Source organism: Phyllostomus discolor, chromosome 14 (assembly GCF_004126475.2).
Source record: "Phyllostomus discolor isolate MPI-MPIP mPhyDis1 chromosome 14, mPhyDis1.pri.v3, whole genome shotgun sequence".
NCBI classification, from domain to species: domain Eukaryota; kingdom Metazoa; phylum Chordata; class Mammalia; order Chiroptera; family Phyllostomidae; genus Phyllostomus; species Phyllostomus discolor.
In genome coordinates this window covers 37,097,389-37,122,109 of record NC_040916.2, presented here as the reverse complement: position 1 = coordinate 37,122,109, position 24,721 = coordinate 37,097,389, and the positions used below count along the sequence as shown (strand labels likewise).

At 53.0% G+C, this 24,721-nt stretch overlaps 2 protein-coding genes across 3 annotated transcripts; both read right to left on the bottom strand.

Moving 5' to 3' along the window:
• Window positions 1-2,328: 2,328 nt before the first annotated feature.
• LOC114488977 (acidic mammalian chitinase-like) lies at window positions 2,329-24,353 on the bottom strand. Its single transcript, XM_036015133.1, is given in 13 exon segments — window positions 2,329-2,684; window positions 3,690-3,831; window positions 3,933-4,052; window positions 4,478-4,663; window positions 4,958-5,081; window positions 5,260-5,384; window positions 5,688-5,853; window positions 5,954-5,964; window positions 21,911-21,956; window positions 22,501-22,555; window positions 22,558-22,701; window positions 22,796-22,819; window positions 24,314-24,353. Coding segments are annotated over 13 exon segments (1,452 nt in total). The 5' UTR covers window positions 24,339-24,353; the 3' UTR covers window positions 2,329-2,400.
• LOC114489155 (acidic mammalian chitinase-like) lies at window positions 14,116-21,481 on the bottom strand. 2 transcript variants are annotated; one of them, XM_036015135.1, is made up of 6 exons: window positions 21,267-21,481; window positions 19,663-20,400; window positions 18,442-18,627; window positions 17,328-17,444; window positions 16,308-16,449; window positions 14,116-14,411 (listed from the first exon to the last, which is right to left on the bottom strand). In XM_036015135.1, exons 2-6 carry the CDS (start codon window positions 19,780-19,782, stop codon window positions 14,185-14,187), a joined length of 792 nt encoding a protein of 263 aa, XP_035871028.1. In that variant the 5' UTR covers window positions 19,783-20,400; window positions 21,267-21,481; the 3' UTR covers window positions 14,116-14,184. The 2 variants fall into 2 exon arrangements, with proteins under 2 accessions (XP_035871028.1, XP_035871029.1); XM_036015136.1 differs by having other exon boundaries at window positions 20,276-20,400.
• Window positions 24,354-24,721: the final 368 nt, after the last annotated feature.

Sequence of the window (24,721 nt, the reverse complement as noted above, 5' to 3'; positions counted from 1 at the left end):
TAAAACACACCTACTAACTCCTTTCCTTCTACTTCTGTAGTTAGCCTGTCATCAGTGGCCGCCCACTGTCTTTGCACACTCCCTGTATTTTGATAACTTCCGCTTAACGAATCCTACCTTCCCAAGTAGGAGTCAGAAAACTTGCATTTCCGGCCTCACTCAAGGCCAGGGAGCCGGCCTGAGACCCAGACTCTGCCAACATGTGTGAGTCTTGGGTTTTAAATTAATTGATGTGAGAGGAAGCCACGGGCAGCGGGGGAGACTCGTCCTTCCGGGGCCACAGTGGTGGGCTGTGGCGGCAGCTCCTGGGAGTCACTGGCTGTGGGCGGAGCGCCATGCAGTGTCACAGCAGAAGCTGCCCCTGTAGTGAATGAAGAGAGGCCCTTGCTTCCAGCCCCCTTGACCTTCCAGAGAGTCTGGGAGCTAACAAATATCTTTACAAAGTTCCATTACTGTTCACATTAGCCAGACTATAAACCGTTGTTAAAAACTAAGACCCCTGGCCACGTACGAAAAGCTCACAACCAGCATCGTGTTCAAAGGTGAAAAGCTGAAAGCTTTTTCTGGAAGATCAGGAATAAAGCAAAGATGCCGTCTTCTCCCACTTCTGCTCTACACTGTAGTGGAATCCTTAGCCAGAGGAATTAAGCAACAAAAAATAAATAAAATTCTGTTCAGCAAAAGAAACAAACAACAAAATGAAAAGGCAACCTAGGAGATAGGAGAGAATATTTGCACGCCATATATGGGATAAGGGGGTAACATCCAAAGTACATAAGAACTCACATAACTCATTAGCAAAAAAAAAATAATAATCCAATTTAAAAAATGGGCAGAGGAGCCCTACCTAGTTGGTGTGGCTCAGTGAATTGAGCACTGGCCTGCAAACCCAAGGGTCCCCAGTTCGATTCCCAGTCAGGGCATATGCCTGGTTTGCAGGCCAGGTCCCCAGTACAGGGCACACAAGAGGCAACCACACATTGATATTTCTCTCCCTCTCTTTCCCTCTCTTTAAAAATAAGTAAATAAAATCTTTTTTTAAAAATGAGCAGAGGAACTGAACTGACATTTTTCCAAAGAAGACATCCAAATGGCCAACAGGTACATGAAAAGACACTCAACATCACTAGCCATCACGAAAATGCAAACCAGAAGCACCATGAGCTATCACTACACGCCCGTTAGAATGGCCGTCACCAAGAAGACAAGAGACAGCAAGTATGACAAGGATGTGGAAAAAGGGAATCCTTGCGCACTGTGGTGGGAACGTAAACTGGGGCAGCCACTACGGAGAGCAGTATGGAGGCTCTCCCCAAAATTAAAAACTAAAACTGCTGTGTAATCTAGCAATCCCACTTCTGGGCACACACCCACAGGAATGAAAGCACTAGGTCCGGGAGAGCCGTGCCCCGCCGTGCACAGAGCAGCAGTGTTTATAGAACCCAAGACACGGAAGCAAGCTAAGTGTCCATCAATGGATGGGTACAACCTGCAGTCTTCAAAAGTTATTTCAATTCTGAAGTCAATTTTGAATCATAAAGTTGAATTTGTCTGGGTTTAGTTCAGGACATGTACATACAACCTCCAAACTTTCACACAGGCCGGGTTCTCACCTTATATCACCCTCCCAAATCACCCCCGTCTCCTCTGTCCCGCCCTTGCTCCTGATCCTCCCAAATCCTGCTCAAACCCACTCCTCTCTTTTTTCACACATAAATTACCTCCAAATCTTCACCACTGAATCCCTTGACCATTTAGAAATGTTCCTCTAAAGCCATGGTTTTCAGCCTTTTCCATCTCATGGCACACATGAACTAATTCCTAAAATCCTGTGGCACACAAAGATACACGTATTATGATTTTTGCCAGTCTAGCAAAACAAGAGGTATCATTTTCATTCATTCACACAGAATGGCTATTGTTGTGTTGGCTGTTGTCATTTGTTTATGTGACAATCTAAGGGAAAAGAGGTCCCTGTCCCTGACTACACAGTCAGGTATGGCATGTTTTAAAAATTCTTGTGGCACAAGGGTTGAAAATCGTTGCTCTGAAGGATTGTAGAGACATGTTTGTTTCTGGGTCCTTCTTATCTGAGTCTCACATCCTTGACTGCTCCCATCCTCAGCCAAGTACATGTTTGGGCCCTTCATTCCTTGACTCTCTCTACCCTACCACTCAGCACCCAGGAAAGAACTGTGCATTCTGTGGGTGCTCACCATGGAAACCATGCGGCTGGCGGCTGGCTGGTGGAGCTACAGTATTGTATGTCACTGGGAGACGGGGGTTAATTACACCAAAGACCCTTCAGGAAAGAAGGAGGAGCCACTGCACAGTAATGCTCAGCCCTTTATTGTTCGACAACTTCCGAGCTGGTTGGGGGATGTGGCGTCTGGGAAGACATCACCAGTTGCAGCAGGAGCAGGAGGCGTCGAAGACCAGGCCGGCCTGGCAGCGCTGAAGGAAGGTCTGTCCGTTCAAGCAGTTGTAGAAGGCGTTTTTGTCAGTGGGGTCGGGGTACAGGCCACTGGCCCTGTTGGCACAGAACCCGCTGCCCCCGGGGCTGCCCCCGGAGCTGCCGCTACCGCCGCCACTACTACCGCCACTGCCGCCGCCACTGCCGCTGCCTCCACCTGCACTGGGAGCCTCGGTGATGGGAGCAATGGGCTCGGCTGGGGCTTTGCAACCTAAAGGAGAGAAACCAGATCCTGAGCCCCCTGCTTTTTGTTAGTGTGTCTCATGCATGAAAACTGACATCCTGGATTTCGTTCTTAGCTCCTCCTTCCACGTCTCTGCTTATTTCAGTCTCCCCTCTCCTCTTGGCTTATCAACTGCCTCTCATCAAGGGGCATCCAACCTTTCGGCGTCTCTGGGACACTCTGGAAGGAGCACAGTTGTCCTGGGCCACACATCAAATACAGAAACACTAATGAAAACGGATGAGCAAAACAAGGTCGGTGCATAATTTTCATCATATCCGCTACCACGGATAAGCAAAAAAGTCCTCACATAAGAACCTTCATTATGCAGCGACCCTTTCGATAATCTTTTAAAACCACCGAGCAGGTCCCAAGTTTGTGGTCATTAATATACAAGATGTACATATCTAAGTAACAAAGCAGTATAAAACTTAGTAATAAAACTAAGTACTGTTTTAAGGAAATTTACAGTTCTGTGCCGGGCCGCATTCACAGCCACCCTGGGCCGCATGTGGCCCGCAGGCCGCAGGCAGGACGCCTCTGCTTCAGGCTTGGTTCATCTTCTCCTTGTCCCTCGGTCACCCCAGTGCCTCGGGCCCTGGCCGTCCCGGACTTCCAGGGATGTTCCTTATCCTTCCTCTGGTGCGTAACCATGGAATGTCTTCTGGGTTGTTATGTGCCTTTGTGACTGCATCAGGACTCTCTCTCTAGTTAGACTATAACCTTCTATAGGGCAGAGGTTGTGACTATGTATTCAGGATCCCCTGTGGTACCTGCTTAGTGCTGGATACCTAGTCGATGTTCGAAACCCGGCTTGGGAAATGCATAATGGACCCAGCCGTGGTGAAGACCCCTGGCTGCTCTCCTCATCACCAAATATGAATGGAGCAATAGTCATAGAAATCACTTGGACAATGGCTCCCTGACTTTCAAGGAGACTTTGAAATTTCTCTCAAGTTTGAGACTTAGGGTCCCTTCTCACGCCCAACTCACTTGCATTCTGCAGGCCCAGGGAATCCTTCAGGGTGGTGATCAGGGGGAATCTGCCCTCATTGCAGAAAGTGCCCGTGAAGTCATCCAGGTCAATGGCCCAGACCATGGCACCTGCGAAGTTGTTCTTCTTCAGCCAGTCGGCCTGTGGTCATTAGAGAGGAAGCCAATGATGTGAAGGCATCGAGGCCAACCAGGGGCCCCGGGGCTACAGATGGGGACAGACTCACGGGCAGCACAGCCCACCTTGATTTTGAAGCTCTTGGTGTTGTCATAGCCAAGCCAGTCATTGCCTTTGTAGGCGTAGGGCACGTCCTCAGCAGCCTCCCACACCTCAGTAGCTCCGTTCTTCAGGAAGGTACAGATCTAAGAGGAGAGGAGGAGGAGGTCGTGCAGCAGGAGTAAGGGCATGGGGGCGGGGGCGGGGTAGAGAGGAGATACACAGAAGCTGCTTGGAAAGGAAGGCCTAGAGCTCTACAGCACAGTTCTCCACTCATGCAGGATTTTGATCCTTTCTCCCACTTGGGAGAAGCTCTTAAATCAAAGGATGCCTTGGCAGGCATTAAGAAGTGTCTATACATTGATATAATCTCATTGATGATACCCTTTCTTCCTATTCCCTCTGTACTTGGAATCCAGCCTAGCGTGCAACAGGAGAGCTCATCTTGCCTCCTGAAATGAGCCAACAACTTGTGAAGTGAGCCAGGAAGTGCTGGATTGTTTATACTGTTAAATCCGCGGCCTAGAGAAAGCCACTTTTCTCCTCCTCTGGAAGATTTCCAGGAGCATACCTCATAGTAGGCCCAGAACCCAGACTGCCTGGTATAAGGCCCGGCGGGGCCAGGGCCGGTGGTGGGAGCCCCGATCCCGTGGTTGGAGGGGTTGTTCAGGAGGAAGGTGTGTCCGTAGGTCGGGAACCCAACGATGAGCTTCTCAGCAGGGGCACCGTTGTCCTTCCAGTAGTTCATGATGTAATCCTGCAATGGCAGCAGGCTAGCCAGAGCGCCCCCTCCAGGCAGATGGCCCAGGGCCTAGTCGTGTTAAACCCCCATTTTTACAGGTAAATTGTTTGATGTTAATGACAGAGGATTCAGTAGCATTTTTTAAAAACATTTTGGTAGAATTACAGTTAAGGAGATTTGATCAGCCACCTAAGAGGACAGCTATAACAAGTGAGACATCTGCAGAATCTATGTTTGCTACATCCCCAGATCTCCACGTGATTTATGACGCCATCTCTGGTCTGTATATGTGCCCGTGGAGGGACTCACCACATTGAGGTAGGCGTTGCTGCCTGTGTCAGTTGGGTATTTGTAGAGGGGGCTGTTTTCTCCCGTGTAGCTCTCCCAGGATCCGTGGAGGTCATAGGTCATGACATGGATGAAGTCCAGGTACCTGTCGTCCAGGTGAAGGAGTCACCATCACGTATGAAGGTCACCTCCCACACCCCTGCAGGCAAAGATACCACTTCCCAAGCCTCTGCCTCAACAAGGCCCCTGAACAGTGAGGCAGACTAAGGATGAGTGTGCCACACAAGTGATGCACAGGAGTTGCGGGACAAGCGATCACTCACTGGGACAGCTGGGGGATCTCATAGCCAGCCTCAATGTTGGAGATGCCGCCAGCTACCGCGGCGGTGACCATCAGCCTGGGCTTGCTGACCTGCTTGGCTTCCTGCTCAAAAGCTTCACGCATTTCCTGTACAGGAGCAGGAGACCGACTGTGAGTCTCGACTCTACCTTGACTGCCATGACGAGTCTTTGAATTAGATCGAGTCCCTCTCCCATCTCTCATTCTTCAGGTTCTCACTGGATTGGCCACCCCGGCCCTTCGTCCCCCGCTGAGATGGCGGGGAGCCAGGTTTTCTGGGCAGCCTCGGGGATCTTTCATAGGCGATAGGTTGTGTGCGTCCCAGAAACCAATACAAAATAACATCCAATGTAAACTGGAATCTAACCGTGAAATTTAAGTGTAAAGAAAACGGCATGGAGCGCTCCTCACCTGCACCAGGACGGTGAAGAGGTGCTTGTCCTGCGGCGGGCTCCCCCGAGAGCCGGGGTACTCCCAGTCGAAGTCCAGCCCATCGAAGCCGTGCTGGCGCAGGAATCGGATGACCGAGGTGATGAAAGTCTGGCGGTTCTCAGGAGTGGACACCATGGTGGTGAACCTGAGGGAGACCCCAAGAAGAAGGCAGGGTGAGGGGCACACTGCCGTGGTCCCCACGCCTTGCCATCATGTCGGTGTAGAAAGTCATCTCACAAACTTACGGGGCAGTTCCGAAGTTCCAGCCGCCGATAGCCAGCAGGGTTTTCAGTTGACTGTTCCTGGGGAGTAGAAGCACAGAGTGTGTTGCAGGAACAAATGGAAAGGAAAATAAGTCATTCCGCCGTTAGCTGTTCTCCTGAGCGAGAATCCAGGAGACGTTTCCTGCAGCCTCTCATGCTGGTTTCTTCATTCCTGTCCTTTCTTCCTAAACTCGGACAGCGAGGGGCAGGAGGCCTAAGGCTGGCCATTTCTGGGTGTGTCTGCAGTTCCTGTCCCTCCCCTCGCAGGGGAGCCCCGAGGACACTGAGGGCTCCATCAGCACCAGCTTTGGGTTGCTTCCCCGTGGGAGACTGTTCTCACCTGAGTCCACAGCACCTGACTTTTTCTAAATTTCCCTAGGCAGCTGAGCTGGACTCTGTGGCTAGCCCCCTTGCCCGTGAGAGCCAGCCCCACACTGGACATGGTGAGGAAGCTCGGAATGGACCTGTGTGCTCCTTGCTGCCCTGTTTGGAATTTCAGCCGGGAGGCTACTGTGGAAGGTTTCGCTCAGACTATTCTCGAAGGTTAAGAGGTGTTAAACTTCTGACCTTATAACACTTACTTGTTTTTCAGGCTGTTGAAAGCCTGGTAGAGGGTCACGTCATTCCACTCGATGGTGGTGATCTCGTTGTCTTTCATCCCCGCAAAGGCGTAGATCAGGTGGGTGCAGAGGCAAGGGTCGATGTCCTCGGGCTTGAAGCGCCCCAGGCCTGGCCGGTACTGAGCCCAGTTGGTGAAGTAGCATGTCAGCTGGTAGGCAGAGACTGGCACCCCGAGAAAGAGGGTGAGAAACAATTACAGAGCAAGATCCCCGAGTAAGAAACCACAGACTTACAAGAAACTTCCCTATTGAGTCTGGGGACAGGGACACAGAAGACCTGCCTGGGATCTTTGTGTATTGCAGCAAACCCGTAATTAGCAGGCGATTCGGGGCTGAAGGTATCTCTCAGAGGTGGCTCTGTACCTCTGAGAGAATTAAAGAGCCTTAGAAATCAGTGCCCTTTGCTGAAATGAAATCTTAAAGCTGCAAATTCTGACTTCAATGTATTCCAGCTGCCTCTGCACACTGACACTGGCAGTCACTGATGCTCATACCAGTACCTCTGCACCAAGCACTGCTCTTGGTAGTTTATTAAATGCATTCATTAATCATCACCAAAATGCTTTGAGGTAGGTATTGCTGTTACTATTCCCACTTCACTCATTTGGAAACGATCACCCAGAAAGGATGATAGTCTGTTTAGCTCTTGTAGCTGTCTCCCTGAGGAATAATTTCACTCGAGGGACATGAACCATCCGCTCCGAGTCAAATCCTGGCTGCAGGTTTAGATTCTGCTGTGACCGCCCTGCATTTCCTGGGACGAGTCGCAGGACAAGTCCGGGCTGCTTTAGCTAACTAGTCCGTGAGGTGGGGTGGGAACGCTCTTCCGTCCTCCTCTTGGGGCAGAGTTATTTTAAACACTGGGAAGGGGACAGATTTGAAAATGCTTTAGCAGAGCTGCAGGCGCCGTGGAGAGGCCTCGCCATGTTATTTTTTATCCTTATCATGTATTTGTACAAAGACCACCTGTCAAGTTGGTTTCAGCTTCAGGATTTTTAGGCCAATGATCCCAGTCCTTTAACTTGGTTGGGGAATTTTGAACCCTCTAAAAAAAATCAATGAGTAGTCTCTGTTTTATGCAGGACAGAGGACAGATGGACAGAGTTTGCAAATGATGACGAAACAAAAGGGGAACGCCAGCGGCGGTCCGACTGAGAAGAATACATACCCGTCCCGGCTGTCAGCACGAGGAGTAGACCTTAAAGCAACGGAGAGAGTAATGAGCCGGAGGAACGCACCCGCGACCGCGGCAGCCTCCTACTCGGTGTTCGTTTGCAGGAGGAAGGGTTTCCGGGGTTTTACTCTGTGTTCTTTAACACTCTCTGTAGACTCCCAGCCTCTGGGGCTGACGAAATGTCACAGTCTCTCCTAGGAGCCCAGTCCCCTCTACTCCTGCCCATGAGACCACCAAAGCTCCCTGGGCCTTGAGGCTTGGGAGGGGGCTGGCAGGGAGGGGAATGAAGGGCTGGGGAAAGCCTATCACCACCCTATCACCAGGGAAGGAACTCCGCTTTTGCCCAAAGCAATCATCTCAGGCGACCTGGTTGAGTTCGAAGGTAAAAGAAAGTTCTAAAGGGGCAGGAAAACAGGAGCGGGGGAGTGGTTCCCAGAGACAGCGCCACGGCGGGTCCTTACCAGTGAGGAGGGTGAGCTTGGCCATCTTGCCTCAGTGGTAATAACTCCCCAGTTCAGCCTGCCCTTTATAGCCTGCCTCCCCCCTCCCGTGACTCATCAGGTTCTCCTGGATGGAGATTGCCTCTAAAGTCAATGTTGACATGGGTAGCGCTCCAAACCTCAAACCCATCTAAGAACCCATTATTGACTGGTCAACCGTACTATCTTGATTTCAATTTACAAGAAGAGGAGATTGGGCTCCAGCCCAGAAGCCGTGCTGATAAGCCGTATAATGGAACAGCTTACATAACTCGGCTCGGCGGGTGTGCAGGGAGCTCTTGTCTCCGCCTGGGGAGCAAGTGATTGGCTATCTCACACTCGGGCATTCGTAGCAAACGATTTCCATGGCCCCTTCCAGAGACGGGTTGTCTCTCTCCTTCTCCTGTGCCTTCACTCCTGGTGCAGGACTCCTTGACAACTCTTTGAGGTAGAATAAACATCCAGATTGTCAAATTTCCTAGGTCCGCTTGGCTAGAATTTATCTGCCTGAAAACTAGTCCACACTCTGAAGGTTTTCCTTCCTTGCTTCCCTTTTCATAATTGGTATTCTCCCCACAGAGGAGAGGAAATATTTAAAATGTGAGTCAAAGAGGGTTTAGCTCTTTCTGTTCAGTGAAGCAGCCGATCGGCAGGTGTAGAGATGTATGTCTCTCTGAGGCCCTGGTGGGCAAGCTCACCGCCGCCCTTGAGGTTGAATTGAACCCAGCGACACCTTCGAGAATGTTAAAGCCCAAACTAAGACAAGGAGGGCGTCCCGCCTGGCCTGCAGTGTCTGAATGTTGTGAGCAAACAGCTGGAGGATGGCCACCTCGCTCGGACTTGAACATCCAGCAACACTTCACCCTGAACTCGGTGCTCTGCCTGCCAGGGGGCATTACTGAGGCTTCCCTCCGCCAGCTCACCCAGAAATGCAACTTCCGCAAAATGATCTGTCCCAAGAGTTTCCCTCACAGTCCTATGCTATCAAAGGTCACAAGCCACCACCAACCTACCCCTCAAGGAGAAGGTCAAATACAGACCACCCTGCCCTGCAGAGTGGTCTCCTGCATAAGTCCCATGGCCGTGGGGTCTCAATAAAATTTCCCTTTAGTTGTTGACTGGAGCAGCAAAAATATATATATAGATTTGAACCTAAATATATCAGTAATTACATTAAATATAAATGGGTTAAATACTTTAGGTTGCTGATCTATTTCCTTGTTTAAAAAATGCATAAGTAGCCCTGACTGGTGTAGTTCAGCGAGTTTGGTATCATTTGCAAACCCAAAGGTGGCTGGTTCAATTCCCAATCAGGGCACACGCCTGGGTTGTGCAGACCGTGTGTCTGGTTGGGGCACATGCAAGAGGCAGCAATTAATGTTTCTCTCCTCTTTCTCCCTCCCTTCCCCTCTCTCTAAAAATAAATAAATAAATAAAATCTTTGAAAAACTATTCAAGTATATGCTGAGAGTGTTCCCATGGCACATGGGAAACCAGGTAGGAAGTAATTTTTAAAAAGTATTCTTCTAGTAAAAGGTGAGTCAGGAATTGGAACGAAGAGAGGGAAGAGGTGCAATTCCTGTCTCCTACAACCTCGTAGTCAGTACTGCACTTGGAGTGGACACCGTGGGAACGCCCCGCACCAAACTTTTCATTGATGCTCACTCCCCTGCTTAATCGTGGCCCAGTGAGGGCCTGTGTTACATCAGGGAGCGAGCGAGTGCTGGGCTGTCCGAGCAAACTAGACGCTGGTGCAGACAGATCAATGCATGGAAGTCTGCTCTGGTGAATGAAGGCCTGCAGGGCAAGTTAGTCCAGAGGAACTATCTGAACCAAACAGAAAGGAGTCCAGCTGGCTGAGTGGGCAGCTATGTCTCTGGATTTAAGGATTCCAAAGAAACGGTCCGAGGTCAGTGGAGAGAATCAACAAACCATTTTTGGAGAAGTGTGGCTCTGAGAATACCCAGCCTGGGCTGGGACTGAGAGGCGGCCTCACAGTGGGGTGGGGCCATAGGGCAGCCCGGTGTGTGGGGTAAGGTCCCGGACACGGGAGCCACACCGCCAGCTCTGCTGCGCATTTCCAGGCTGCGTGACCTTGGGCCACCTCTCGGCCTCTCTGTGCCGTGTTTCTCCCTGTAAAGTGGGAACAAGCACCACGACGACCTCAGGACGTCTGTATGATGAGTCAGCAAGCTGATGTTTACAGAGGGCTCCTGGAGGGTCAGTTATATACATAGAGCAGCAGGAAGGGGCTTGGAGCGAGCACTGGGGGAATACCAAAGGCGACTTCCTTCCCGGCACAGCCGGGGCCGGGCGATAAGGAGCCATTCCTGTGTGCAGACTCTCAAGATAAAGACGGCCACCAGATGCGTGTAGGAATGGCTGAGGTGCAAACCACGGGGACCACAGAGGGCAACCGTGGGCCAGAGATGCTTGAATGGCTGTGAAATATGTGCCAGATATGTCCAATTTTTGAGAAATTAAGTCCATGTTCTCGTAATTAGCTTACCAAATGGCTAGGCGGGGCACTTGGCTCGAATCTGGGAACTTCTTTTCTGCTGACTCATGAGGCCGTTCGGGACAGAGCGGGACGCCTGGTCAGCACTTCTGAGCCGCTCCATTTAACTCTCACCCACACCCAGATGCACGTGGGAGTGAAAGGGTATCAGAATCATGTGGCTTTCAAAATATTTATTTTTGATTGACATTTTGCTATACAAATAAACGTATCAAGTAGTTCTATTAAAATTATTTTCAAAAGAAGTTTTTCTAAATAGCAAAAACATATAACTGCCTTGTAACACAAAGTTTAAAATTCCAAGTAATTATTCTTGCTACATATTCACAAGCTTTAGCTTCTTAGCCATATTTCTGGCATTTTTCTGGAAGCTAAAATTTTTTTCCAATATGGCTTTATTATTATTTTTTATTTTTATTTTTTTAAAGATTTTATTTATTTATTTTTAGAGAGCGAAGGGAGGGAGAAAGAGAGAGAGAGAGAAACATCAATGTGCGGTTGCTGGGGACCATGGCCTGCAACCCAGGCATGTGCCCTGACTGGGAATTGAACCTGCGATGCTTTGGTTTGCAACCCGCGCTCAATCCACTGAGCTACGCCAGCCAGGGCTTGGTTTTATTATTTTTAATGTTTTTTATAATAGTGCCTGAAATCTTCTTCAAAGTTGCTTTTCATGGTTCATCATTCCAAAAATGGGGATAACGTTGGTGTTAGTTAGCCTGCTCAGGTGGCCATAACCAGGGCCACCGAATGAGTGGCTTAGACAACAGAAGCGCATTTCCTCGCAGTTCGGAAACACCAGCCTGAGATCAGGGGTCTGCTGGGTCAGTTTCTGCTGGGGACTCTCTCCGTGGCTGGCAGATGGTAACCTTCCCCGGGCGGTCACATGGCCATCTCTGTCCTGCTCTCCTCTTCCTGTAAGGACAGCAGCCAAACGGAAGTAGGGCCCACCCAAATGAACCTCATTTGACCTCTGTGACCTCTTTAGGGGCCTTGGGGGTGGCACTTCAACATGTGACTATTTAAGGACACAATTCAGCCCCATTACACCTTCTGTTGATTGTTCTTTGCAGACCAGAACATTTTTAGTTAAGAGAAACTCTCCCTACAGATGCTCAGATGATATTCTGCTGAATGGGAAATATTTTCAATTCCAATTTTTTCTATTAAAATGTTTGAATATTTCAACTCAAATATTTTCACGGGTGATATCTTTTTGTCTCCATCCAGAGAGCGAAGCTTCAGCAAATACCTTTAAAAGACAAAACTCCCCAAGGTCGTGATCTCTATTTGTGGGTCCCCTGAATGTTTCCCCAAATGTCGATGCAACAGGATGGGAGGCCTCTTGAGTCTCTTTCTAATCCAATATGGCAATTAATGTGTCCCGTTAGAAATAAGAGCTAAAAAATAGTGACTCCATCAAAAGATCCTTCCCACAGGATAAAATATTCCAAAATGCACTTTCAGAATTTCAAAGTTGTGCATTGCAGAGCATTTGAGCACTTCTCACTTCAGGTGATCAGTGCGTCTTCCAGAGTCTATTTGCAAATTTATTTTTTTTAATTAACATTAACATTCTGAAACTTCAACAGGTAAAGCGTTGTGGAGCTTCATTCATTGAATACTTGGACAAAATACTTATAATTGATTTGGAATAAAATGCAATGGAAAACATAGAATACACGTGTAAAAAGCTTCGGCACCATTGCAGAGAACTTGAATTAATGAAGAAGTAACGCCCCAGTGGTGCGAGCATTTCTGAAGCCCAGCACACGGTGGGCAGCAAAGAGAAAAGCCACGCCCCCGGCTCGCTGGGCATTTTCTTGTGTTCGACATCAATGTTGTCAAAGAACTATAGAGCAGTTATCCCATCTACGTAAAAACAGTTGAAAATGTGGCAACTTTTATTTTGAGTGATAGAAGGTCACAATTTTTTTTTTCCGGTGCCTTAACAAGTGATTTGTGGACCACGGCCAACCCCCAGGACACTCCTGCTCTGTAGGTTCCTTAATGTGGAGAGAATATTGTTTTCAGATAACTCGGTGCTCCATCCATGTTTGAATTGGTTATCATCACCACAAATACTACCACCACAATTTTGCTTTCGGCTCATTGCTGACACAAGCATTCATTCACTTGCAAAACAAACACTGTTGTCAATCAGATAAACAAGAGTGGTTGTAGACGGATGAGTAAGTGACAAACCCCGTAGCCAGAACATGCAGGCTGCGCCCCTAGCTCCACGGTGGGACTGCCGGACTTCCATCGCCCTGCTCCGATCTCCTGCTCCTAACCCAGAATTCCCATGGTGCCCTCTGATCCTGCCACTGCTGGCCTGCCCACTCTGTGCATCTCACAGTCCATGGTGAAGGCCATGGCACAAATGGCTGGTCCACCAGGGGGCAGCGGTACCAGCGCCTTCCCCCGGGCCCTGGAGACCAGAGGACACAGCCGTCCCTAGCCACCTCCATCCGAGCGCACGTGGGTTTATCAGGAAGCACCTGTCAGGTGGTCATTGCAAGAGGCTATCATTTAAGTTCTGTCAGAAAAGGGCCAGGAAGCGAGAGATACGTTATCACTTAATGAACGTTCAGATTTAACCATGTGTCCAAGGGTTCTGCTTATCATTGGCGCTGGTTTTGTCAAAAGAGCACAACCCCCGACTGGCCCCCGCCCCCGGTGAGCTGGTTAGTGGGGAAGCGCTTGGTGAGTGGCTTTCTCCCTTAGCTTCTTCAGCCTGGAAACTGGCCCGAGGAAGAGCAGAGGCCACACCGCCCTGGAGATGGTGAGAGAGAGACCTCGCGCCCCACTGCAATGTGCCTTCCCTAGGGGAACTGAAGAGTACATTCATCTGTGGTAATGAACTTATTTTTTAAACGTGAGCTCATTTGAAGTCAGAGCTGATGGTCTTTCTCCCTGACCTTGACAGGGCGGGGTGGAGTCCGTAGCCCAGCCTGCGGGCGGCCCTCTTGCTCTGACCCCAGACAGCAAGGGTGGCTTGCTGGGGCTGGGAGACGAGTGAACTTGGTGCGGGAAGGCTTTCTGAAGGAGGTGACGCAGTCGACGAGGTGTCCTGAGTCCCGCCACTCTTCTGGATCTTTCTGTGAGAGCTTTGGAGGCATATTTGTGGAAAAGAACAAGAACGTGACTCCCCTTGCCTCCCGTTTCCTCTCCCCTCCTGCCTCAGGGGGGCCGGGAGAACCAGAACTCCCCACAGGGAGGTCCCAGCTGCTGCCCCTCCTTCTCTCCCAGCCCCAACTCTGAGGAGCTCTGGGGAGCAGGAAGGTGGGGCCTCTTGTATGCACAGGGCAATGATCACACAACTTTACAAATCAAAACAGACACCTTGGCACTCTGAGGCAAAACTTCTGTTTAATCGTCCGTCGGTCCTACAGTTCCCAGGGGCTCCAGCAGGTGGATGGCTAAGGCCAGTTATAGCAAGAGCAGCTGGCGTCGAAGACCAGGCCCTCCTGACAAGCCTCCGTGTAGGTGCGGCCCCTCACGCAGTTGTAGAAGGCCCGCCTGCTGGTGGGGCTGGGGTAGAGACCGTTGGACTTCCCGGCACAGAACTCACTGTCACCACCCCTGGGGGCCGCGGTGGTGATGGGGGCCGAGGTGGTGCCCAGGGTAGAGGGGGGCACTCTGCAATCTGGAAGAGAGTAAGGAAAGGGTTCTGCAGGGGGACCCCTTTCCCAGGACAAGGGTCAGGTCTGTGATAGGGTCACAGGTCGGGGGGGGGGGGGTCCTCTCAGCTGAGGTCACACTGCACCTGAGTCAGTGGTTACTCGCTCTGGGCCTGAGCCAGACACCCAAGTTCATGGCCCAGCTCTGCCACCCGCTGTGTGACCGTGAAGAAGCTGTTATCTTATCTGAGCCTCAATTTCCTCCTTGTAGTGACGGGAAGGGAGGAGCCACAGAATCCCAGTGACAGAGTTCTAACCACCTCTTAGAATTATTGCATAAAGCATTTTCCCCTGTACTTGGCATGTAACATAGTGAGTGCTACACAATTACTAGCTTTTATTTTTAAAAGGAAAAATAATGTTTATTTATCACCTAAATGCTTCTCCAAATACACTGTTCCATTACTGCCCCCTCCAAAAAAGTCCTACAAAGTGGGAGAATTTTAAAGCTCGCTTAATTCTTGTAGCTGAGGCAAGACCTGAGCTCCAGGGCCAGTCCTGTCTGAGTGCAGAGCTGAGGCTCTGCCCCCTGCACTGATGACGTTTTAACCACTTCGCTGAGGTTTGGCTGACATACAAGAAGCTGTACATGTTCAGTGTACAGCCTGAGGGGTTTGGAGGTCAGTGCGCATCACGGCTCAATCGATCCCATCACCACATCCGTCCCCTCCAAAGTCTCTTCTGGCCTTCGTTCTTTATTATGATGATGATGATGATGATGATGATGACAGGAACACGAACCATAAGATCTGCCCTCCCAGCAGACGGTCAAGAAGAACATGCAGTGTGGGTAGCTGTGGCTGCGTTCTGTATAAATCCCTAGGACTCCATTCGTCCCGTGCAGCTGACACTGGGACCCTTGGATCAAGTTCCCCCTTTCCTCCCTCCCTGGTGTTTATTTTTATTCTTTACAGTGTATTCGTGTTGGCTAATTTATTTATTTATTTTTTAAAGATTTTATTTATTTACTTTGAGAGAGAGGGGAAGGGAGGGAGACAGAGAGGGAGAGAAACAGCGATGTGTGAGAGATACATTGATTGGTTGCCTCTCGCACGCCCCCAACCGGGGACCTGGCCCGCAGCCCAGGCCTGTGCCCTGAGCATCTAACCGGCAACACGATATTTCTGGTTCGCAGGCCCGGGCTCAGTCCACGAACCACACCAGCAAGGGTTGGTTTTTATGTTTAAATAGACAACACCTGTCTCTAAGAGTGCCTGTGAGGAGGACAGGAACCCTAAAGGACCTGCAGGCCTGGCGTGGGGCGAGGACGCCACAGTCAGCACTAGCTCCCCGCGGGCTCCCGGGACCTCTCGCTTCAAGACCAGCCGTGGCGCCTGGGGCTGGGGCCGAACTGTGTGTTGAGACCAACTGGATTCTGCTGCTCACCTCGGGGCAGGTGCAAGCTGGACCCCTTCAGGCTTCTCCTTCTTTCATCCCTTTCCTCCTCTCCTAACTTCTTAATCTGTCCCTTCTTCTGTCCTCACTGCTCCCTAAAGTCCATAAAGGCTGGAGAGGGGCAGGTGGGGACAGGGGACAAGGTGTGTGCGGCCCCTTCCCTACCCAGGCTCCGGGATGTCCAGGTCACGGTCCTGGAGCCCCCTCGGCAGCTCTGCAGAGGAAAACCCTCAGGAGGGGTGACAGGTCCTTTCTCACCAAGACCGTTAGCTATGACTGGCCCCCCCCCCCCCACCGGGCCTCTCTCCGGGCCCCAGGGCCACTAGCTCCACGTGGAAATGCCGGGACAGGAGGGAAGTCTGAACAAGGCCAGGCTGGGAGCAGCTCCAGGCGGCCCTGGCTTCCCCCCTAACCCTGCTGAGTGTGTGGGTGGTCTCGTGGCTGGCAGGTGGCGTGCCACTACTCACTGGGGGTGGAGACACTGAGCGCAGACTTGAGGGCGTTCATGAGCGGGTATTTGCCTTGTCCACAGAAGGTGCCCGTGAAGTCATCCAGGTCGATGGCCCAGACCATGGCGCCTCCAAAGCCATTCTTCAGCAGCCACTCGGCCTGTGGGGGACAGTCGGGGGGCCTGCGGGGTGGCCTTGCACAACAAGTTCAGGGAGAGACTGCGGCAGCAGGGCCGGGACGGGGGCACAGTGCCGTCACGAGAGGAGGGCATGGGAGAGTGGTTTTCCTGTAGTGACTCTGAGGGACTCACGGACATGGTTGGACACGGTTGGACACAAGGAAAGGCTAGGGCACCAAGTCAGGGAGATAGAATCCTGGGCCCAAGCAGCCCTCTCCTCCTGTGCTCTGCGGCCCCCACCCCCTTCCGAGAAGGCTGTCTGCGCTGGAGCTTGGGCGGGCTGTGGTGTCACAAGAGGTGATAGGGCCCTTCACACGGCAAGTATCTAGGCAAAAAGGGAGGGCTCCAGACAGGGCGGATGGGGTCAAGGGCCCTGGGGTCCGTGAGCAGAACCACCCGGACCTGAGCATCTAAAGGCCAGTGGGCTGAAGCCGAAGGGCCCAGATGGTCTCTGCCTCCTGGTTCTGGTTCGGCCTGTCTACAGGTAGATTTGCTGGGAGCAGGGGAGGAGCAAAGGGGAGAAGGAACTCTGTTTGACACCATGGCCCTCGGAGTGGGGCAGATTGCCTGCCTTGGAGAACCGGGTCAGGGCCAGAGCAGTGCAGGGAGGGGACCCAAAGGGAGTCTGCAGGAGCAGGGGGACAGGAGTGTGCAGGAGCCGAGGGAAGTAAGGCCGCCAAGTGCAAATGCACAGGAACAGAGGGGCCGCTCCAGCCGCGGGCTCTGCATCATGCCGCCGGCTCAACCTGAAGCCTTGCCTTCTCTTACGTGTCTCCTGGGGCTGTGATTCAAACGCTCCTGGAGGGCAGGTGCCCCACCCCTTCCACACCTGCGGAGGGAAGGGCGCGGAGGGCCTTACCTTGAGGGCGAAGCTCTTGGGGTTGCCATACCCAATCCACTGGTTCCCCTTGTAGGCGTAGGGCACCTCCTGGGGGGCGTTCCACACCTCGGTGGCTCCTCTCAGGAAGGAGCAGACCTGGGGCCAGTGCAGGAGGGGGGTCACGGCTCAGGGGGCCCCTCCTCTGCTCAGCCCACCTCTTCCTACTCCTTGCTCTTGTTTTCTGGATGTACACCCCACCCCACCCCTCTTTGCTGGAAATAAGAACACATGGTTCCAATTTCACCCCAACTCCCTGGCTCTGCTTCCCCTCCGGCTGCGCAGGGGCGAGGGCCCTGGCGGGAGGTGGGACATGAGCTCCCGCCCTGTGTCTGCCAGCAGCCATCTGCGAGACAGCGGGCAGGGCAGCTTCTTGGCACCTTGTGCCCTGGTTCCCTCTGAAATGAACTGACCTGCTCTTGTTTGAAAGGGTTTTCTCCACAAAGAGCCAGCACGAGGATGGCAGAGTGTAAGGGTTAGGGGTGGGGGCCTGACAACGTACCCCACATTTTGCTGTATGTAACACACACTTGTCTGCCCAAATTTTTGAGGGAAAAATAAGGATGTACATCATGGGTTGGTGTGATAATTACATACCACAGGCATAATAATCCCCGTGAGTAATGCGTGCAAAACACGGGTGCACATTACACACAGCAAATACGGTAGATTTGAATCCTAGCTCTGCCACTTACTAGCTCTGCGACCTCGAGCAAAGTTCTTAACCCCTCTGTGCCTCAGTGCACCCTCATGCACAAGAGGATAAAGTCAGCTCCTCATTGTTCCTGGTGAGGGCGAGGCCAGAGAATGGATAGAAGTCACTTAGAACACAGCCTGCCTGTCTACTTGCTCTCAGTAAGTGTTAACTGCTACTGGAATTAAAGATGCACGTTGACCGTAAAAGGTTAAAATGTAAGACGCCTCATCAGTGGGTCACCCTGCCCTTCCTCCCCTACCACAGATACTCGGAGAAGTCAACACGGGGCACCCTGTGTTAGAAACCAGGGTATCTGTTCCCTCTTCATGGAGGCACCTCCAACCCTTTAGAACAGAGAGAATGGCTCTCCCAGGTGCCCCGGGCCCCTTGGGGCATCACCTCAAAGTAGGCAAGAGTCCCAGCTTCCTGAGTATACGGCCCGGCAGTCCCTGGGCCAGAGGTGGGCGCGTCCAGGCCATGGTCAGCGGGGTGCGTGAGAATGAAGGTCCGGGCGTAAGCCCCAAAGCCCACCATCAGCTTCTCGGCGGGGGCCCCTTGGTTCTTCCAGTAGTTCATCACATAATCCTGCGGACGAGGCAAGGAAGGTGTTGGTAAGGAGCAGCTGAGCATGTCCCAGGGGCCTAGACTTCCCACCCAACCCTCTGGCCACTGTGAATATCGCATGTGGCCAAGCCAACCTCAGAGGAAGGGAAGGAGCACCTTCCCGGCTGGACCCAGGTGTCGGAGGCACCTCGCTCAAGAGGTACATGAGTTAGGTAGTGCATCCGGCACGGTGTCAACTGGGAATGAAATGTGCTCTTGCCCTCCTGCCCCTCACTCTGGGCCGGGCGTTGGTGGCACAGCTGGAGTTCAGCCACGCACCCCCTTGTCCCCAGCCGGCGGCTCAGAATTGTTCGAGCACCGGCTGGGTACCTGGGAGACCTTCCCGTACCCGTTTTTAAATTCCTGGTTGGATTCATTTGAATCCCAGCTAACCAATTTGCCCACCTACGAATCATTAAGTAGATTCATTGTTACACCTGCCTACGCATTACAAGGTAGCAAGGTAAACCTCATAGCATAGGGAGAGGGTGGGAGGGAGGTGAGGAAGAGTTGGGGAAAGGTGGGTCATGAAATGGGCTTCTAGCATGAATAGATTTTTAAAAGTTTTCCAGCCCTGGCTGGTGTGGCTCAATGGATCGAGTGTCCACCTGTGAACTGAAAGGTTGCTGGTTCAATTCCCAGCCAGGGCACACACCCGCATTGCGGGCCAGGCCCCCGTTGGGGGCATGCGAGAGGCAACCAATCAGTATTTCTTTCCCTTTCTTTCTCCCTCTCTCCCCTCTCTCTAAAAATAAATAAATAACATCTTTTCTAAAAAAAGAAAAGAAGAAGTTTTCCATCGTTTGGGACTAACCCCACAGCCACTCTCTGCCTTCTTTGGTGTGAAAGACAAATAACACAATCGATCCCGGGGATGGGGAAGCAGGGAACACGTGCTGGGTTAGGGAAGACCGCCGTCTTCCTCCCGTCCATCCTGTGCCCTTGGCCAGAGACCCCGGGACGTGCTGCAAAGACACCCAGTACGACTGGCTGTCCTGAACCCATTTCATCACTCACCACGTTAAAGAATCTGTAGTCTCCCTGGTCATTGGGTCCTGCAAACAGCGGGCTGTTCTCGCCTGTGAAGCCCTCCCAGGAGCCTCTGAGGTCGTAGGTCATCATGTTGATGAGGTCCATGTACCTTGGGTGGTGAGGGTTGGGGTACCACAGAAGAGAAATGACCGATGGGAAGTCACACTCTCCATGACGCTGCCCCTGAAGCTCCTAGAACCCTGTCAGATACATCATTTGTAATTATGCCACAAGGCAATTTGCTTTGTTATTCTTTACTCCATTCTCCCTCGCCTCGATCTCAAGGATACCTGACACACAGAAGGCACACAATCCGTCATCGGTGTAGAAGGCTGCGCTCAGACTCTCAGAACTGGTGCAAGTTAGAGACTCAACTAACTTCCTCCTATAGCCTCTTATCATTGGGAATCTCGGGAACAGGTTTGGAAACAAGCCCAGGGTTCGGGCTGGCTTCTCGCGTCCTTCAGGAGTTAGGGTCATCTTATTCCTTCGGGAATGAGCCCTCTCTGTCCAGGAGTCCTGGGCATTGGCCAGTCTATGGGGGAGGTACCGGGCTCGCTCAGCTCTGCCTGGACTCCTGGGCTGAGGGCTGACTTACTGCGACATCTCGGGGATCTGGTAGGCGGTCTCGATGGTCCCTTTGCCAGCCGACACAGCCGCGGAGGTCAGCAACCTGGGCTTGTGACTCTGGGCAGCCTCTTGCTCAAACGCCTCATACATTTCCTACGGGACAGAGGACGCTGGGCTCAGGCTGCAGGGCCCAGGGAGCATGTGCCAAGGTCACGTTCTTAGGAGGGAATCAGCCAAGCGCTCGGTTTAGAGTCCTTTGATCCCAGAATGGCTGTTGGTCTCTGGGGACAGCAGTCAGGTGTCTCCCCAGAACTTGCAAATGAAGGAACATCGGTGACTCTCTGAGAGCTCCACTTTAAAATGAACAAATGATGTCAAAGCAGGAAAGCAAGACAAGAGTGGTTATGTTTACACAAAAATGGCTCCTAGCTCTGCAAACTGCATGTGATTGAATCTAATAATCAGAAAACTCAGCCATGGAAGAAGAGGAAATAAGAGTGTTAAAGCAAATCTAGGTGTTCAAGCCAGCCGTGCCCAGGGCAATGGGCTCGCTCGCCCAATAACTTTATGTCTGGTGCTGGGGGCAGGAGCCCCCGATGCCCTGGAGGTGTCTGCTCCACCCCTCAGGGTGCGGGGCACCTGAACACCTCCGTCTGTAGCTGGTCCATCGCGCCCTACACCCTGCCCGCTGAGGGCTCTCTGACTTCCACCACTGTGCCCAGAGACAGGACACAAATGTTTCCATCCCCTTGGCCATTACACTTCTCACTGTAAGTCTATAAAATTTCATTATGCTGCCGTATACCACTCTCTGTAACGTGGCCACGTGAGTTTTCCCAAAGAAAGATCTGATCTTGCACTAAGGAAATCAGGCTTTGGGCCAGAAAGGCTGAGCTCTCTACCCTCCTCTGTAGGGTGGTCAGCCTCTCTCAGAACCCCCCGGCAGACAGAGAGAGCCCTTCTCCCCGGACGGCCGTGGGCCAGATCCTATGTCCTTTGGACACGGGCAGGGGCGTCACCTTCAGCAGGACGGTGAAGAGCTGCTGGGTGTCCGCGGGGCTGCCACGGTTGCTGGGATACACCCAATCAACGTCCAGCCCATCGAAGCTGTACTTCCTCAGAAACCGGGTGGCCGACTGGATGAAGGTGCGGCGGTTCTCAGCAGTGGCCACCGTGTTGGAGAATCTGGGGTCAACGCACCACCACCGTCGCGGTGTCGGTGATGGGCTTTGACAGGGACCCTCTCCAGGAAGGGCATGAACCCCGCCGGGGGGCAGGCCCAGGAGGACGCAACAGCGGCCGAAGCGCCTGGATCCCCTGCCTCGTCACTTAGCCCCCCGACACTCAGGCATTCAGTCATTCCCCCCCACGTCGAGCAGTGCAGGGGGACGGCGGCGAGTCAAGCAGAGTCTCCGCTGTGGAGACTCTCCCACAGAGGAAGGCACAGCCAAGGGAGCAGGCAGGTAAGCTGCAGTGCAGGGCAGAGCTGGGACGGAGGAGGGACAGGCTGCGGGAGAGCTTTGGCCAGGTTTCCCGGTGTCTCAGCTGAGACCCGAGGTCACCGGCCACCCACTTCAGAGAAGCACAGAGCCCGGGGGTCTCGGCAGAGATGGAGCAACGTGGGAGTGATTCCACCGTGAATTGGGTCTTACCCCTGGGTCCCAAAGTTCCAGCCGCCGACAGAGAGCAGGGTTTTCAGCTCTGGGTTGCTGACGACAGAAAGACACCGATGTAAAGGAAATTCCACCGGCAGGGAGCTGTCACCGGCTGCTTGCCTACCTCACCGTGTCAGGGTGACAGTGTTTTTTAAATCTTTAATGCGCCTGCTTCACAGGGCTTGTTGTGAGGGTTTCATAAATAATACGTGAAAACACCTAGAAAAATGCTTGACGTGGTTATTGCCCAATCAATACGCTCAGCATTTAATTGGCACAAGAACCCTCTTAGAGTGTATTGGGAGCCAGCTCCTAGGTTGGCGTGGGATGCACTGTAGCTTGGCAAACTCCAGGGGGCAGTCTTCACACCTGCCGGGACGCACAGGCTGCAACATTGAGAATCAGGTGAGAAGACAAGCCAGAAAAATGACAGCAACCTGCCTCTCCCGCGCAGAGCACGGGGCCTGCTCGGGCGGCACGGGAGTGATTGAGTCAGGACATGAGGACCAGACGTTCTGGAGCGGTATCTCTGGGGGACTCCTGAAGGGCCCCTGTGGACACCCCCAGCCCCGCCCAGAGCCCGAACCCCAGGACTCACTAGTCCTTGAGGCCGTTGATGCCGGCGTAGAGGACCTCGTCGTTCCACTGGATGCTTTGATCTGGTTGTCGACCATGCCGGCGAAGGCGTAGATGATGTGCGTGCAGAGGCAAGGGTCCACGTTGTCGGGCATGTAGCTGGCGGCCCCAGGGCGGTACTGGCTCCAGTTGGTGAAGTAGCACACGATGTTGGTCGCCGAGCCTGCAACGCAGGAGCAAGAGACGAATCGTGCCCTGACTCCCGTCACCTTCCCCCAGGCACCCTGGCCCTCGCCGCCCTCCCTCGCGGCACTCACCCAGCGGCAGCAGGAGGGCCAGCCCTGAAGGAGAAGAGAGACCTCAGTCAGAGGGTGGCAGGCTCGTCCTTTCCCTGGAGGGAGGGGACCAGGCCTGGGACACACTGGCCGATACATGAAGAGCATCTGAGGCCCGATTTCCTGCAGCCTGCGCCCCCCTCTGGAAATCCTCTCCCAAGGTGGGCCCTCCCATGATGCTCTGGGGGAAGGGGGCTGGCTAGGCTTCCAGTGAGCCGCCTGGAAGCTCAGGGGACAGTGTGCAGCTCAGGAACTGGGAAAATTCACTGTTATTCTTTCAACAAACTCCTACGACGTGCTGGGTGCTGGAGATAAGAACAGAAAAACTAGACAAGGTCCCTGCCCTCAAAGAGCTCACAGCCTGACGGGAGGGCGGAGCCTGTGAGCACAAAGGTGCCAGGCGATGTGGCTGCCGGTGACACGGGGATGCGCACAGAGTGTCGTGAAAACAAGTCCTGGAAGTCTTCCCAGGAGAGGTGGCGTGTGGGCCGGGCCTCTCTGCCCTCCCTCCAGGCTGCGTTGGTATTCGTGGTGGATTATCTGCATCTCAGAACTTAGCACACTGAAAGACAATCGCCTGTTGGTCTTTCTGTGGGACCGGGAGCTCCGTTAGGGCCGGGACTGTGCTTACCCCGCCGAGTCCGCACTGCCCAGCGCGGTGCCCGGGACACAGTCAACCCTCCATCCATATGTGTGGAATGACCAGACCCCAGAGGCAGGCCAGACGGGTGGAGCAGGGCAGAGGAGCAGCTGGCGACGGAGAAGGGGGGCTTCGGGCCGAGAGCCCCTTCCCTTAGCAGCCTCTTCACACTGGGACTCACCTTCCAGAACCAGCTTCTTTCTGCTTTGCAACTCAAATGTCGATTCTAAAGTTTACTCCCTTTCAAGCCTCCCAACCATGTACATGCGGAAGGCCCACCGACCAGTCCCCCCGGGCTGCCGGCCAGTTCAGGCACCGCCTCTGGGGACCAGTTAGCGCTGGAGGAACTGCATTCGCCCTTCAAGGCTTTTGTGCCCCCTCTCCAGCCCCCTCCCACCCGGCCTCACAGTACATATTCCGATAAGATCTGCTTGTCCATTTTTTTTCTCTGCTAATTGCACCTGTTAGCTGATTAGTCCTCGGTCAAGTCCATGCACTGAGCCCCAGCTCTGGGGCTGGCAGTGAGGGAGGATCACAGAGCGTGAGCACGGAGGGGGCTCCCCCGAGTCTTCCCTCATCCTCCAGGGGATTCCCTAGCGTTATCCATCGCCCTCCCGGCTGAAGCCCTCCGCTGCTCAGTGGGCCTTCCTGCCTGCCTGCCTGGCTGCCTTGCGCCCGCCCGCCCTTCTCTCCTTCCTCCCTTCCTTCCTCACTTTGTCACCGTCCCAAGGAGGCTGCAGGAGGGAACGGGGACCACACAGGCGGCCTGGGAGCACATGGAGTGTGGGTGGAGGCAGAGTGCATGCGGAGAAAAAGCAGCTACTCTGGGAGCCGAACGGGGCCGCCTGGGGAAGACTCACCAGCAAGAAGCAGCAATCGACCCATTTTGGTGGGAAGTCCTAAATGCGAGTTCCAGGCCTGGATGGGCACCCAAGAGCTTTTTATAGGGCACATGGCAGCACCCCCCCCACCCCGCACCTGGCTCCCTTCGGCAGGCAAGGGAGCTGGGACTAAGGGGGCAGGGGCATCGCCTGGCTCCGTTTACCCTCTGACTCTTATCTGTGTCTTCCTTGTTGGGTAATCAACCTGGGGCACAAAGGAGACTCCGTGAGAACAGCCTTAGAAGGCTGTGGACTGAAGGTACATTTGGGGAAATGGCATATCTGGCACCAGTATGAGGCTGGCCTAGAGTTCAAAGTCATTTCAGAGTAGGCCCCACAGGGCAAAGAGACCAGCTGGACCCTAGGGGTGGTGTGTGGACAAGGGAA

What these genes read in the sequence shown, in the direction of transcription:
- LOC114489155 (XM_036015135.1), bottom strand. Translation starts at nt 19,782, where the DNA reads ATGGACCTCATCAACATGATGACCTACGACCTCAGAGGCTCCTGGGAG. An exon ending in CCAAGAGCTTCGCCCTCAAG is followed by an intron (nt 16,450 to 17,327) that starts GTAAGGCCCTCC and finishes TGTCCCCCACAG; the next exon opens with GCCGAGTGGCTGCTGAAGAA. An exon ending in GCTCAGTGTCTCCACCCCCA is followed by an intron (nt 14,412 to 16,307) that starts GTGAGTAGTGGC and finishes ACTCTCTTCCAG; the next exon opens with ATTGCAGAGTGCCCCCCTCT.